Source organism: Canis lupus, chromosome 6, assembly GCF_048164855.1.
Source record: "Canis lupus baileyi chromosome 6, mCanLup2.hap1, whole genome shotgun sequence".
NCBI classification, from domain to species: domain Eukaryota; kingdom Metazoa; phylum Chordata; class Mammalia; order Carnivora; family Canidae; genus Canis; species Canis lupus.
This window is the reverse complement of record NC_132843.1, coordinates 47,159,212-47,176,169: the sequence shown is the minus strand read 5'-3', so window position 1 is coordinate 47,176,169 and position 16,958 is coordinate 47,159,212. Positions and strand designations below refer to the sequence as shown.

Sequence of the window (16,958 nt, the reverse complement as noted above, 5' to 3'; positions counted from 1 at the left end):
TTTGTAGTTTTCTCCAATTAACTATACACTTCTTTACAAGTGTCTTTCTAGCTATGAGAATTTTTGTAAACTTAAATTTGTGATCTAAACTCTGGTGGCTTTAAAAGTTAAATAAAGAATGCTAAAAAAAAAAAAAAAGAATGCTAAAGGCCTATCACAGAAAAGCATAGTCTATGAAATCCTATATAAATGTAGCTACCTTCTGGGCAAATGGCAGGGTGCTAAATATAAGCAGCTAAAAATCTGTCTTCTCTATAAAGCACACAGAGTCAAGTTAGAATACATTTGAATTTTGAAACATCAGGTTCCTAAAAGAGGTTTTCTGTTACCCTTCATAAGTCTACTAGGGATCTGATGTGAAACTTTATGGAAATTGTTTTTCAATGATTTAGAATTCTCAGTATTTAAATAGGTACATTAGAAGAAATAATCAAATGGTAATTACATTATTACAGCATAAATTTACTACTGGAAAGTCAAGAATTACTCTATGCATGTTTTAGCCTGAATCACAAATGAGGGCTTAAATGAGGGCTTCTGTAGAAGAAAAATGTAAATGAGCCTAGTCAACTAGGTGCAGTCAGTCTGTGGCTTCCAGGGCTGAGTTTAAGCTTTTTCTGGGTTACAAATCTGAATCTTAATATCTGTTTAATAACATAGTAACAAGACAATGCCAGAACTGAAGACTTGTTGGCTGGGTGGGGGCAAAGGGCATTCATCCAATGGAAAAAAGTTGAGTTTTAATATTTGTGGGTTTGTTTCTAATGAATTAGCAGGTTACCCAGTTGGTGCCAATGGTTTAACACAAAAGGACTGGTTGTCAAAATGTGGTACCTAAAAGGTGTGAGAAGATTCAGAGAGAAAAAGCACACACACAAAGGGTAGTGTTTCAAAAAAGTAATAGGCTAGGGAAACAAAGGGAGAGAAATAAACCAAAATGAAGGCGATTGGGGAAGCACTCCCAGCAGAGTAAAACTGATGAATGTTATAAATATCAGCTAGGACAACAGATCTGAAAAATCTTTCTTCAAATTAGCAACTATTCAAAATGCAATCTGAAAAGAATAAAACAAAACAAATGTTCAATTAATGGAATCCCTCAGGTAATTACGCTAAGAATCAGGGATAGCAGATGGAATGTAAAACCAAACTAAACCACTAACTCAAATAGAAAACTCGTTAAAAGCATGCAATTTTACAACATAGTTAGTTGTTGCATTGGATAAACTGAAAAGAAATCAGTTTGTAAGAGCCAGGAATAACTAAACTCTAATATTTCCTATATGATAAGACCAAATAACCCATATTGCACATACACACGATATGAAAACACCATCTTTACAGAATTCAATTCTTGTACTTGTACCAACACACAAAATTTGGCACTTATATGGTGTCAGAACTTTTCAGTATCTTTTTCTTTAAACTATAGTTTAAAAACTTCTCTTTATGGGTTAGCCATTTTCTTTTTTGGAAGATTGTTATTCCTTTTTGTATTTCTCTGTGTTACAGGAGGTGAGATATCTGATCAGAATTGCACACTCTCTTTGTACTCAACAAGAAACAAATCACTAGGAAACTCTCAGAAACACCAAGTTTCTGGTCTTGTCTACCATTAACCATGCCTAAATATGCTGAAGTCGGTTTAGTATTTTCTAGGGTAGGTTGGCTATACCAAGTCAGGAGCTGTGGTCAAAGAAGTTGCAACTCTCCTAAAGGGTAAAAGTGTATGGGCTTTGTGAACATTATTTTCTTCACTGTCCCAAAGCGCGTGCACTTTACTCTTGTAGGAGCAAAGGTTTTGCTTTTATTTTACTTACTTTCAAGTCTTTGAGATTGATTCAAAAAAACTGCTGAAGTCTAATTACTGTAAAATTGTTACTGTTTGCCATAATTACCTTTATTTAAAATTTATGTATACACTTTCAAGATTCTATATTGTGGAAAAATTTTATCTAATGATGGAATATTTAACTTTGGGGAAAAGTCAAATGTCATTTATAAATATGCCTGGGGAAATAAAATGGATCTTGAACCAAAAAGGAGTTATATTCCCATTTTCTTGGATGGTTTGTAAAACAGTCTGAAGGCAAATCCAAAAGAAGGGTTCTGAGCAATGGCAATATCCTAAAATATATATCTCAATCAACTTTGAGGGACAACAGGATTTTGATTGTATTATATCTGGTAAAGTTCAAAAATATCTAATCATTAATGCATAGATAGTGTGAAGAATATGAACATTAATGTCTCTGTTTGGAATCAGGCTTACAATGGGCCTTGTTGAAGAGAATGTCCAAAAATGATGGCTTAAAAATAATAGCTAATACAGATATTTATAGATGACTAAAGAAGCAGCTATAATAAAGGGATAAAGGTTCTGTAAAATAGTAGCTTTTTAAGGAATCTTTTAGCTCATTTTTTTTGACATTTATTAAGAGTAGTTTAAGAAGGACCACATCAATTCTAAATTTTCAAGGTTTATGCTACCTTTTATATTTTACTAGGATAGAAGTACTGTTTATAAATTCATAAAAATGGTCAGTTTCCAAATGGGTAGCTTTTATTTGTGAACTTTAACCTATACACATATATATAGTTCTTAGTTATGTATTTAATATTACCTGATAGAAGAAAAGGGAACAATCACATGTGAAAAGTATATATTCTAGGTAACTGCTTACGATTATAATTAAATATAGTAATAGGCCCCAACAAAGAATTAAGTAATCACACCACTTCACTATCCTGAAATGTCTTAGAAGCAAATCAGAACAGGTATTTCCTCATGACTTGACCAAACAAAATCCCAGGGCCTAAAGTACTGGTTAGGCCAGGGTTAGTCTTATCACTGATAATGAAGTCATTCATTGTGTATTCAAATTACCGAGTACTTGCCACATAATTAAGTCCCCAGGCAAAATGTCAGGGATACAATGACCTCAATGAGCATTTTTTTAAGCTTATTAACTCCTTGCAGAGAAACAGAATGGCCAGATTAGCATGCAATCATTTCTTTTAAAGATAGCTAATTAAATAAAATAAAGATAGGGTAATTAAAATATACTTAATTAGCAAAACAATGTAAAAATTATTCAGTTGATACTCTGATATAGAAGTATAGATATTTGCCTAATTTTGGTCAAGTGTTACACTGAAAAGCATATATTGACTATTTCACAAATAAACATTCGATTGTGATTTCATAAATTTTAATATCAAAAACATTTTTAACTCAATTAATTCCTAGTATCTCTAGACCACAAGTTTTTTTGTTTCATGAGTAACTGCTGAGAAAAGCTGGAAACACTCTATCAACAATGTCACTATATTACTAATGTAGAACTTTTGGCCCATTATCAAATGGCTTAAAATTTCTTTCAAAATCTAGATTTTGACATTTTACAGGAAGCATCACAATAGAGAAGAACAGAATTGAATATAGTTTTTCCTGAAGTCAAGAAAATGATGAGAACTGTCCTTCTAGGGAATTCCATTGGTGAACAGAATTAATCTTTTATTTCCACAGGAAAAAGAAACATTTTTAATGGCATAAATATAAATTCACAAAACCAATTTGGTTTTGGCAAGAAAATGAAGGCAGACTATTTTTCATGAGTAAGGTGGACATGGGTAGTGTGGCTTGCTTTTGAGCTTCAAAATCAAATATAAAGGTTTGAAAAAGCTGAAGTTTCCTATCATATAATTATTTATCTAGGAGTAGTCTGGTTAACTGTGAAGACTGAATTTTCTTTATCACAAAACAGGAAGTTCTGAAATGATCAATTCACTTTACCTTTCAACCTTTTCAAGTAAACTGGAACATCACTTTTAATACTTTTGGAATCCTCTTCTGTTCTTTCCCATACCATTTGAGGAGGGTTGTTCTGTGCTAGCCAGTCAGCTACTTTATTTTCTGGTGCCATCATTCCTGTTTGAATCCCCGGCAGGTCTTGAGTTCCAGGAGAAGACTTCTTGGACTTGTGGCGCTGATCAGAAGTAAATTTTGTCACATGGTCTCTAATAGTTACCTTCCCTGGAGTACTGTCATCAAATTCAATGGTAAATGAAGCATGCCCTGCACCTGCTGTATGGGAACTTGGTGTGTCTTTTGTTGGGATTTCATGAATAGTGCTCTCTGTTATTTGTGACGGCTGCTGAAATTCTTTTGTAGGGATTTCAAAGTAACTTGGTTCCCTACAGAAAGGAAAAAGTACTTCTTCATTTGCAGCTGCTGCAGACTGTTCCTCAACTTGCTTGGCATCTATGCTGCACCCTAATGAAAAAAATAAGAGAAAATTCAAAATATTTGGGAGCTTCTAAAACTTGAAGGAGAATAAATATGGCTATTTGTATTATGCCATGAGACTCGGAAGGCAGATCACAGCCTGGATGAAAATCTGGCAAATGTCACAGAGAAAGAATAATTTTGATTATAAATAGCATTCAGTAACAGAAGATGCAAGATAAGCAGCAGCAGTGACAAAGAACAAAGCAGTTAAGAGACAGACCCTGGCATGGCTAGATCCGTATTTTTTCCAATTTGGATCTAGAAATCAAGGTGCAAAAGAACTGAAATCAAATGGAGATGAAGATGCACATTCAACATATACATCTAGAGACAGAGAAAAAATATGAATTTCCTTATCAAGTCAGGAGGATAAATTATCTATGAACACAAAGTAGAGCTCTGAAGGAGAACAGGTGCTCATATGAAGAAATAAACATGAAGTCAATATGCAAGTGATGTTCTAGAGGCAATGATTCCACTTACCATTCTTCACCATCACATTTAGAGACATTACTTTTAGAATTATAAAAATAACATTACTGATGTGTGATCCCTGCAAGAAGATGGATACATTCTATAAAGAATAAAAGGACTAGAGATAAAACACGTGGTTTGCTTGCAGCATTGCTATCGAAGCAGCAATGTGAAAGAAATAAGGTAAAAATAGAAAATTTAGTTGCCAGCCAAAAATTCTAGAAGAAAATTCATGTGTATGTCTATATAGCAGAATATGCGCAAGTGTCAAAAATTCTTGGGAGGAAAGCTGAATTATAAATCTCAGATCAAAACAACCAGAGTTGGCAGAAAAAGTGAGCAATTGCTATCTCAGAAATAAATATAAAGGTATAAAAATATATGCATAGTATATGTCAATAAAATAGGTAAATAAAATATATAAACAAATGATTATTGAAATGTTTTCTTGTAAGTATGTGTAATTAGTACAAATGCAAGCAATAACTAAATAGATAAATTAAAAAGACTAAACGGCCTTGTTTTTCAGGAAGCAAGAGAACTATGTCCATTATGAAGATCGTAAAGAGTTCAAATGAAAAATATTTCCCTTAAGCTCTCAGAAGCATTCCATTTTTAAACAGATTGATGGAAATACCATGTGCAGATAATTTATTAGGAAGCAGTACAGGGAGACTAGGTTGTTTCCAATCATGCCCTAATTAAGTAAAGCAGTATTTGTGGTCTCTTGAAGCATCTTTTCAAATATTGAATCTTGATGGGATTCTACAGGTGCTGTAATTATTTCTTGGTAGTACTCTCTGAACATAAACAAAACTATTTGCTTTTAGGTTATAAGAATGGGACAATAGCACTGCTGTAATCAATGTATGGAACAGGGTATACAGAAAATATCAAGCTCCAGTTCCAAAAAAAAAAAAAAAAAAGCTCAATATACAGAAGGTAAACAGAGTAACAAAAATGTTTTTCAATGTAAAAAATTATTCTTTACAAAATATACTTAATTTTTCGTATAACTAAAAATGTGAAATGTGTTTCAGAAAACACTGTCATTAAAGCAAAAATTTTACATGCTATTTGGGAGAAGAAATTATACAATAAGACTAAATAACCTAAAGTCATGTTTTAAATTTCTGTAAGAGTTAATTTATCTTGGGACGCTTGGGTGGCTCAGTGGTTGCATGCCTCCCTTCGGCCCAGGGCGTGATCCTGGGATCGAGTCCTGCACTGGGCTCTGTGTGGAGTCTGCTTCTCCCTCTGCCTGTGTCTCTGCCTCTCTCTGTGTCTCTCATGAATTAAATAAAATCTTTTTTTAAAAAAAGTTAATTTATCTTAATAATAAAATGCCTACTTGCACTCTTTACTCTGAAGGCCTGTCATTTAAAATTCTTATGAGAGGGCAGCCCTGGTGGCGCAGTGGTTTAGCGCCGCCTGCAGCCTGGGGTGTGATCCTGGAGACCAGGATCGAGTCCCACATCGGGCTTCCTGCATGGAGCCTGCTTCTCCCTCTGCCTGTGTCTCTGCCTCTCTCTTGCTCTCTCTGAATGAATGGATAAATAAATCTTAAAAAAAAAAAAAAAATTCCCATGAGAGTAAACTGCATCAGTCACTCCCATATATTAGTAAACTGATTAATGTTATTTTTAATTTTTCATACACTGGCTTATTTACTATTTATTACAATGTCCATATAATACAACTGGCTTTTAAGCCTAGCCTATCAGCGAAATGACATTCACGGAGTCATTTATTCTGCTTTGCTCATCCTTCTGGTAACAGGATAATGCTGGCTGGAGATAAAGGGTGGTATAGTTTCTTTCTACCACCAACTTGTATACCCAAATAAAATGAGGTGGCTGAACTACAAAGCAAAACCCACAAAAAGCTGCTCCAGGTGTATAACATTTATCTTCCACTTATCATTCATAATTTAAAGGAATATTTTCCTTCTTTGTGAAGGAAAAGCTCACTGTTAATACTGACATACATACTTTCAGCATGTTTTCACACTGTAACACATAAATACAGCAGAGATCAAGAGCTGTTGTGCGTCACTATTCTTAAGGTTATCATCCACTGGTCCTACTTCAAAGTCACCTTTATTTACTCCAAGGACTAGAAACCTGAGACTTACTAGATAATTTCCCCCAAAATCAGTTATCTAACAACATCAGGTGGCACATGCAGCATTTTAGGACCTGATGACTGTAACGAGGCAGGAAAGTAGCGAAGAGATCTGCAATCAGATAAATCCTGTTTCTGTCGGTCTTCAATTCTCATTTTCCTCATCAAAAATGATGCCATCTATCCATCAGATTGTGATGATGATCCAATGAGGTTAAGTATTAAGTGAGATAATATGTTACCCAGAACAAGGCCCGGCACAAATAAACATCTCCCTCTTTTCCTCAATTCTCCAACATAGCTAAGAATCAGGAAAATAACTAAACAAAAAATTCTAACTCTTAAAAATCTAAGAGAGATTCAACGGCACCTATACTCCCATGTTGATGACCTTTACTAATCGGGAGGTCACTCGAGAGTGTTTTTACTATCTGCTCAGATACATGAAGCAAACCTGCAGTAGGATTAAGGTAAGACATACAGCACTGGGAAGTAAGAATCAGATGGCAGAGGGGAGACAAAAAATAAGAGCTCATAATATGGGTCAGAACCACAGCTGTCCAGAACTCTTCAGTATATAGAGCCAACAGCCCCACATCCCTCAATGGCCACCAAGGACATCACTGTAATGTATCACACATCAGGAACTGATACTCATCATGATGATAAGTTTCATTAACCAGAAACTTAAATTATAGTTAGCCTTCTCCACTTAAGAAAGCAGTGATATGGATAATTCATTTAATAGAAATTTAGAAAATGATTAAACTCTTAAAAGAAACTGTCAATTGTAAAAAAGTTCAGTCATCTGAAAAATTCATTATGTGAAGGAATTCATTTCTCTGAAGATGATAAAAACAGATCACATGCGGACCTACTATACTTGGGAAGTGTAGGCCTACTAGAAAAATCATTGGGAGTCTTCTAAATTAATATTGAAAATTATCATTATTATTTTTTAATATTGAAAATTAAATAGACCAGAACACTAACAGACCAGATTCTGGAAATTTGTGAATTTAATATCCGTTCATCTTCAAAATCTATTTTTTTTACTAAATTAATACACGAAATATCATAATATTTTGTGTATACTGATATTTTGTTATAATCTCAACTGCTAGATATTTAAAGCTAACTGGTTATACTAGAACTAATTATGTTTATCTGAATCAGAACAGCAACTGGTGATAATATTGTCTAAGTTCTTAGGGTATTTTATGATTGTGCCCCACTTTTTTTTTTTTAAAGATTTTATTTATTTATTCATGATAGTCACAGAGAGAGAGAGAGAGAGAGAGAGAGAGGCAGAGACACAGGCAGAGGGAGAAGCAGGCTCCATGCAGGGAGCCCGACGCGGGATTTGATCCCGGGTCTCCAGGATCGCGCCCTGGGCCAAAGGCAGGTGCTAAACCGCTGCGCCACCCAGGGATAATTGTGCCCCACCTTTTGGGAACCTTATAATATACATAATCCAGAAAAACTATACCTTTCATTCTTCTGTACTAAATTAAGTAAAATATTCAATTAATTCAAGATGATAAAGGCTATAATGATGATAAGGCATTCATCCAGCTTACAACATATATCCAACCTGGCATATTCAAGTACCTCAAATAACAAAAACCAGGAAACATCTCTTGCGAAAAAGGATTCACAACTGGAAAGTTTCCATATTTAGTGTGATTTGATTAAAATCAATGTAAAAGAGCCAGAAATCTATTCCTCACATTTGCAACACTTTAAAGACCTTTACATGTTACACCTAAATAAATGTTTAAACCATGTCAGCAGATAGAAGAGCACACCTATAGTAAAAAATGAGGACAAAATTTCCTAATAGGACTAAAAATATTCATACAATTTCAGGAGAATTTGGTAGCTCCAGCATACATATTTGCTTCCAGGGTTTTTTAAGCTATAAGAGTAAGTCTGTAGGAGATTCTAGATACATGTGGACCCACTGAGAGGGACAAAGGAAATCAGTAAGTAGCACATACTCTATTACCCTTTCTGAAATGTTCACCTCTCCTAATAATTACTAATATTTTACATTCTAAAAATTGGTGACCAAGAAGCAAATCACTTTGTTTTTACAAGCGCATGCTTAGAGTATAAACGAATCACTTATATTTCATAATTTGAAACATCTGATAAAAACAATTTTGAAATGATCAAATTAAATAAGATTTAGTATATATCTTCATACTGATCCTATGATCTCTATTAATATCGTAAGTTAATTCAGGTCAGTAAACTGTTCCCTTTATCCTAGGTTTTAAGAAACTGCAAGTAATAAATGTGAGACAAGGATATCCTCACACTAATGTAAGAAAGCAGAAAAGACCTTCACAAGGCCCTTAACCTGCTGAATCTGGCTGAGTTTTTTTTTTTTCTTTTTAATGATAGTCACAGAGAGAGAGAGAGGCAGAGACACAGGCAGAGGAAGAAGCAGGCTCCATGCACCGGAAGCCCGATGTGGGATTCGATCCCGGGTCTCCAGGATCGCGCCCTGGGCCAAAGGCAGGCGCCAAACCGCTGCGCCACCCAGGGATCCCCTGGCTGAGTTCTTTGAGCTACTTAACACAAGACATAAATCACTTAATTCCTGCTCACTCAAAAATAACCCCAAGATTATGAGACAGCTTTTGTCATGGGGCAAAAATGACACTGAGACAGGCCATATGAGCTGATAATCATAAGAATTCAGTTTCATTCACTCAGATGATGATAAGGGCAAACACTCTGAGACAGAGGGCTGAGAAAGGGGGAGAAACTGACTCCAGCGATGCCAGTGCAGAGGTGCACAAACCAGCCCCAAATGGCCAGTTATTTTAGCCAGAAAATTTCCTTCCTGCTTAGTCTCAGGGAACATTTCTGTTATTTGCATCTGACGGTATGCTAAATGATACTAAGTATTAATATTTCGTATTTCTAAGCTTGGACATGAAGAAAACTGCTGGTGGACAGCACCAAGGAAGCAATGACAGGAATTTATCTGCAAAGTTGACAACTTCAGTTTGTGGCACTTGTAAAATCGAGTCCATAAAGCCAGCTTTCTTAGACTTGTATCCTGGCAAAATCAGAGCATATTTTAAAGAACAGTGTTCTTGGGCAGCCTGGGTGGCACAGCAGTTTAGAGCCGCCTTTGGCCCAGGCATATCCTGGAGACCTGGGATGGAGTCCCACGTGGGGCTCCATGCATGGAGCCTGCTTCTCCCTCTGCCTGTGTCTCTACCTCTCTCTGTTTCTCATGAATAAATAAATAAAATCTTAAAAAAAAAAAAAAAGAAGAAGAAGAAGAAGAACAGTGTTTTTACTCTCCAGCTTAAAAAAAAAAAAAAGTCTTACTTATCTTGTACAACTAGGGTCAAGGGCAGAAAACTGAGAAGGGTTCTGAAGGAATCTATCTTTGACTCAGAGTCAGACTTGGTTTTCCATACTGCTAGGTTTCCTGGTACCCATATTTGATTTCTCCTGTTCTGGATCCTTATCTGCCATTATCATGGAAACTGGCTGTTTGACCCCTCGGTATTGATGTCTTTGCCAAAGTCTTTATGTGACAACTGATACCTCCGTTTATTTCCTAGAAATCTTGATTTTCTGGCTTATGGGACACTTAGTTCATCACTAAATCCCTCTAGCAACAAAAGAATATGTTCCTTGACTATTAGTGTGACCCAGAACAATTTTTTCATTCTAGCTGCTGAATTCAGCTAATCATGTTGCTACCTTATCCCAACAAATAAAGCACATTGAGGTCTTAAAAAAGTTTGAATTTCATATATCCCATTTCTGAACATAACAGAAACTGTTGATTTAAAGATATGATTACATACATGCCTGTAAATCTAATGAAACACACAAAATTAGTTTGTGCCTACTATTTTGGTCTAATTGAAACATTTTAATAATTATTTTAAAATACTTTAAATGCCCAGTTACATTATTCATCTATTTTCCATGTTTTAATCTCATAAGCTGGAAAAATATTTTAAATAAAAATGATATGGAATTCATACTTTAAGTGAGAAATACTCATAACAAACTTACAATGACAAGATTATTAAGATACTCACAACATTTTTTATTAAAGAATAGTAGATATAGATCTCTTTCCAGGGTTGCCAGATTTTTGCTTAGATTACAAATTCTTACCAAAATACCCAATGAATGTCAGCCTGAGCTTTTCCTTACCTGCTGTTCCAGTTTCATGACTTTTTTCTTCGGCTTTGCCATTTGACTTGAAAGCCCTCTGATCCTCCACTTCATCATCTCCCCACCATGATGGCTGCCCATATAAGGGAGTGCCCCGGGGCATGGCAGAAATGTCTGGAAAGAGGTTAAAAAAAAAAAAAAAAGGAATCTGTCTAAAGCATATAAAACAGAAAAAAAAAAAACAAAAACCAAAAAAACCAAACATCCTTTTGCAGAATGCTAGAACTGCCTGTTAATTTATAAAATAAAAACAAAGTACAGTCTATATAGTTGAAAAGTACTCTAAGTTGAAAAATTTGTTATTTGTGTAAGACCTTATTCAGTGTTGGACATGACTAAATGACATTTTGCATTGTCTAATAATACCTAAGTAATGCAAACTGCGTTAGACTAATAGCTTTTTGTTAAGGCGTAATCAGGTTTTTGGTATACAGAAATGGCTCATCAAGTAAGTCTAAATAAAAAGACAAAACTAAAGTAAATTTTGGTGTGAATGACCATTAAAAATATTTTTTAAAGCCCAATGGCAATACAGAGTAACTAAATTTAAACCAGCTGTGTAACATGATTAGATTTATATCTGAGCAAATCTGGTAATACCTATCAATTTAAAAATTTGTTTTTTGCATGAATGGGATTATTTATGTAGAGCGGTTCCTGGAACACGATAAATATGCTAATTATTATGACATAACAAAATTGGATATTTCCTTTTAATTCATGTCAGTTATTATAACATAAAAAAGCACGAGATAATAGTAATACTGTAAACTAGATTTACCTCCCTCAAATATTTAAACATATTAAACACACCTACATATAACTGCCATATATAATTATGTGTTATATAATGCTTTCTACTGAAAGCATTGCCTGTATTAAATTTCACTCTAAAACTGTCATTATTTTTATAATCAATATGGACCTGGCCAAGTTTTTTAGAACAAAGCATGCACTGTCTTCATAATCAAGTATGTTATTTTCAAAGAGGTTAACTTACCCATGGCTTTTTCCTCAGATTTTAGTACTTCTGTGGCTTTGTGCTGCACTTCAGTTGAAGTATCTGCCACCTTTGAATCTATGCTTTTGGCACATGCAGATTTTGATAATTCTGATTCTGAAGATTTTTGGGACAACTGAAGCTGAATGGTAAATTTCTCGTGCTATAAAACATTTAAGAATAAAAGAGAAACATGTAGGAGTGAAATCAACTCTAGCAAATGACAGGTTTACAAAAGAAATAAGTAATAATCTTTACCTTTAGAGCTTCTTCAGGGACCCTCATTTCTCCTCGGACTACAGTGAAAAGATTTGTATGTAGACAGAGCTAAGGAAGAATATAATTTCCAAATTCTGATAATCAAGCTTAAAGTGATCAAAAATACTTTTGAAACTGTCCTATTTTCAACAGGTAATTACAACAGAAGCATTATATTCTCTTTAAGAGTTAAATGCTACAATATGCTCATAACCATGAGACTTTAATTTTTAAATACTAGAGAAAATCTTAAAATCTAGCAAGTAATTCTAAACTTCAGCAATAATGGCCTTGGTGAAGCAAATAACTGGGTAATTACAGCACAAAAGATATTTTCAATTCTAAAAAAACCAAATACTATGACTGCAAAGAAAAAGTACCTGGATCAAATTATATTGATAGTTAATCACAAAAATGTGAAAGGAAGTATCTCATCAGTGATTACCCAAAAGTAAATCCTGAAAGAATTTGATTACTCAGACTTCACAAGCATTGATAAAAATGAAGTTCATTTTCAAAGTGCAGAAGAAATGCTATAATAAGGGTCCTTACAACAACCACAATCGCCCCTTTCCTGAGGCATTGCAATCAAGGTCGTATTACATTAACAAACAACTGATTCTATACAGATTAGAACCAAGTGCTAGATATAATGAATGCTTTCATTATTATGCCAAAAAGAACAATGCCTCTGTATATTAAAGAACATCTTTCACTACACAGTAGAGGTCACATTTCCCACCATTTCTTAACCCTGTACTGAAAGGACTTTTATAACCATGTACTAAAATTCTATAATCCTTTACCAATTCATAGCACCCTATGACTTCAAGGGTAGAAAGCTCTAATTATCACAACCGTTTGGGGTAAAAATAGTTCTCACACATAAGGAGCAGCAAACTTGCAAATGAGTATTTAACTTATATTTCTACTCATTAGAATAATTAAAACTCAGAATTTGCGGGGAGTTGTAAAGAGCTTTGGGGAATATATGGTTTAATTCCATGAACTGGTCCTCCTATTCTATATAGGGAACTTGAGGACTGTAGGGGCAGAACCTAAAACAACAATCTAGTCAGCTGAATCCCAGTTCAGAGTTCCTGTAGCTGTGAAATATTAGAATTTTCCTTTTTTGTTAGGTACACACGCAGATACATGTTTTCTGATATAGTTGAAAAAATATATTTTGTAATAATTTCATACTTAATGAAAAACAGGTCCAATAACTTTGTTTTACCCCCAAGAAACACATTAACCCCTGAAGAATATTCATAGCATTCCTACATTTCCAATGGAAAACAATGTCTCGGGATCCCTGGGTGGCGCAGCGGTTTGGCGCCTGCCTTTGGCCCAGGGCGCGATCCTGGAGACCCGGGATCGAATCCCACGTCGGGCTCCCGGTGCATGGAGCCTGCTTCTCCCTCTGCCTGTGTCTCTGCCTCTCTCTCTCTCTCTCTCTCTGTGACTATCATAAGTAAATAAATAAAAATAAAAAAAAATAATAAATAAATAAATTACAGTGAAAAAAAAAAAAAAAGAAAACAATGTCTCAAAAAGAGTAAAAGCCATTTCCATTTTTGCAGTAGGAAACACAATGACTGTACCCTGATGGTTTTCTGGTACTTCAAGTTTATTCCTATAAGTATTCTAGGTTATTCCCCAAGACTAGTCTGGGGTATTGTCTTTAGACTTTAGACTCTTAAAAGATCAGGAAAAGCTTCAGAGAGGCCACATTTCTTGACATCAAACACTTTACCTTCCAAAACAGTTTGTGTCTGTGGAACCAAAAATATCAGGATCCTCTTGTTTGGGTCATGAATTTACCTAAGAACCCTGGTATCATGAGATTTTGAGACTGCCCTAGTCCCTACTTTTATCTCCAAAGCTATCATCTTTCTAATGGTATAGACTCCGGTTAATGTTAATCTAAAAAAATGACTAAGTAAGATACAATTACTCCTGTTGTCGGTTAAGTTAAAAATATACGATATGGTACAACAGTCACGTTGATTGTATCTGAATAAAAAAGTTACAAAAACTTTAAATTCTTGCTTATTAAAAATCATTTGAAGACACCTGGGTGGTTCAGCGGTTGAGCATCTGCCTTCAGCTCAGGGCATGATCCTGGGATCCAGGATCCAGTCCCGTATTAGGCTCCCTGCATGGAGCCTGCTCTTCCCTCTATGTATCTGCTTCTCTCTCTTTCCAGGATCCAGTCCCGCATTGGGCTCACTGCATGAAGCCTGCTTTTTCCTCTGCCTAGATTTCTGCCTCTCTCTCTTTCTCTGTCTCTCATGAATAAATAAATTAAATCTAAAAAAAAAAATATTTGTAGGTTATTTCCCTATTGCTATTCTAAAAGTCTTCCCTGAACTCAATTTATTCAACAAATGTTTATCTAAAAGTGGGGTCAAAGAGACTCATCAACATACTAGCAAAGTGCTCTATGACATCCTCCTTTATCTAAATGACAAAGCGAACTAAAAGGAGAACAAAAATTTCAACAGTTTTGGTTACTCCTAGGACCTTAAAAATACCAGGTGTCAGATAATCACTGTGAACTCATCTTTCAAAAATCATTTTAAAAATTAAGTCACTAAGTTGTTTCACTGAGGCAATACCAAGCACTTACAGAAGAAATTCAGTATTACATATGAGCTTTAGTTGCTTGGGACAAGATTTTCATCGTTTTAAGTTTCAAAAAGTGTTGTATTCTCAAACAATTTAATTACAATATTCTCTGAAAAACTATATACTAAAAAGAATGTGACTCTCATGAAGACAATAGATGTCACAATATATGAGAATATTTGAATACAATTACTTTATACAGTGGAAGAATGGGGGGAAAAGCATTCTTTATGGATCTTCTCCTTAGAAATATGGGACATTTGACTATATTCAATACTGAAATACAGTATTTTATGTTAAAATAGACTGTACACTGTATTAACAAGGCAGGTCCTAGGAGATGCTAAAGCTTTTTAAAAAGTTCATGACAAAAAGCCTCCCAAGTGGAAAATTTTATTTTCTACTAGTTTACATTTGTCTACATCTTCAGAAAGATGCATCATTGGGCAGCCCGGGTGGCTCAGCAGTTTAGTGCCGCCTTCAGCCGAGGGCATGATCCTGGAGACGGGGGATCAAGTCCCACATCAGGCTCCCTGCATGGAGCCTGCTTCTCCCTCTGCCTGTGTCTCTGTCTCTCTCTCATGAATAAATAAATAAAATCTTTAAAAAAAAAGTATTTTATTTTAGTAGGTATAGAAAACCTTGTTTTATAAGAACACAATTTTTAAACAAATGCTTTTAACTTTTCTTCTGTGACATTATTCCTTATTTACTAGCTCACCTCAATTTCTTAAATTTAGTTCTTTCAAGCTTTGAGAAATGTCCTCCATTTTTGAAATCTGGAGAGTGTGTGCATGTTTTGTTGTAGATATCAATCACATTAATCAGGAAGGATTTTAACTCCTCTAAATGAAGAATCCTTGATTTTTAGTTCTGTTTTATCCCTCTCTTGATCATTTTAGCAGTCACAATTGGGACCCAAGCACCCAGTGCCACATGTAATATTCCAAGTACATAAATAAATAAATCATGATCTTGAGAGCTATGATAATGATCTTTACTTTGCTTCTAATATTTTGTGGCCCATTGTTATGGGAATAGACTTCTTTGGGAAAAAGAACCTCATTAAAAAAAATCAAGGTCCTAGATTCTTATACTGACTCATATGATTGGGATGGTGAGGATTTTGAGATTTATGGTATGTAAGTAATATTTAAATAATTTTCCACTGAACATGGAAACCATACCATATTCTAGTTTTCCTCCTAGTTCACCAGTGATTCTCTCTTAATCCTTTTTAACTGGTTCCTATCTTTCCCACCTCTTCATATTGGAATGTACCAAGTTTCAGTCCTTGGGCATCTAACCTATCTATTTTCACTCCTGTGGCTGATATCATTTAGTCTTAAGATATTAAGTATTATTTAGACTATGGAAATGCCCAAATTTTTGTCTCTAGCCTATACCTCATCCCTTGGATTTAATCTGTATATTCAGAATGGCCAAAATCAAATTCTTAGACTCCTGTTTCTGGCCAAGACAGAGAAAAAGGAACCAGATTTACCCTCTCACCTGAAGCAACCAAAAAATCGACAAAATATTATAAAACAATGTTTTTCAAGATAACCAACATCAGGTAACAAAAGAGTGATTCCTGAGTGAGGAGAAACAAATCGAGGGGAGTCCAATCACTGTTACCAGCTCATTACCTTAAGGGAGCTTCCACATCACATTGTAAGAAGAGGTAATCTGGGCAAAGCCCGGCAGGTTCCCTGAGCTGTGAAGGAAACAGGATTGAGAGTCTGGGGAGACCAAGGTGACTAGAGTTCATGGGACTGAGTAGTGAAGAGAAGACAGCTGAACAGAAAAAAGAATTTCAGATATTCTGAGGACCTTGCCCAAGTATTCAGTTAAGTACTGATTAGTAATGGATGTGAGAAAGCTACCTAGGTCTGGGAGAAAAACTATCTAACAGTATTACAGGTAATAGTGCCCAGTGCTCAAGTACAGCCAGGAAGAGTG

At 35.0% G+C, this 16,958-nt stretch overlaps 1 protein-coding gene across 19 annotated transcripts in view; it reads right to left on the bottom strand.

The window, feature by feature from the left end:
* Positions 1-16,958, bottom strand: part of CEP170 (centrosomal protein 170) — a 131,539-nt gene that overhangs the window by 48,493 nt on the left and 66,088 nt on the right. For 17 of the 19 annotated variants that reach the window (XM_072830347.1, XM_072830352.1, XM_072830348.1 and 14 more), the window contains 4 exons: positions 12,366-12,424; positions 12,108-12,270; positions 11,087-11,221; positions 3,797-4,276 (listed from right to left, as the gene is read on the bottom strand). In XM_072830347.1, coding sequence (XP_072686448.1) covers positions 3,797-4,276; positions 11,087-11,221; positions 12,108-12,270; positions 12,366-12,424 — 837 coding nt within the window. The remainder of the gene's footprint in view (positions 1-3,796; positions 4,277-11,086; positions 11,222-12,107; positions 12,271-12,365; positions 12,425-16,958) is intronic. The other 2 variants (XM_072830350.1, XM_072830358.1) reach the window with 2 other exon arrangements.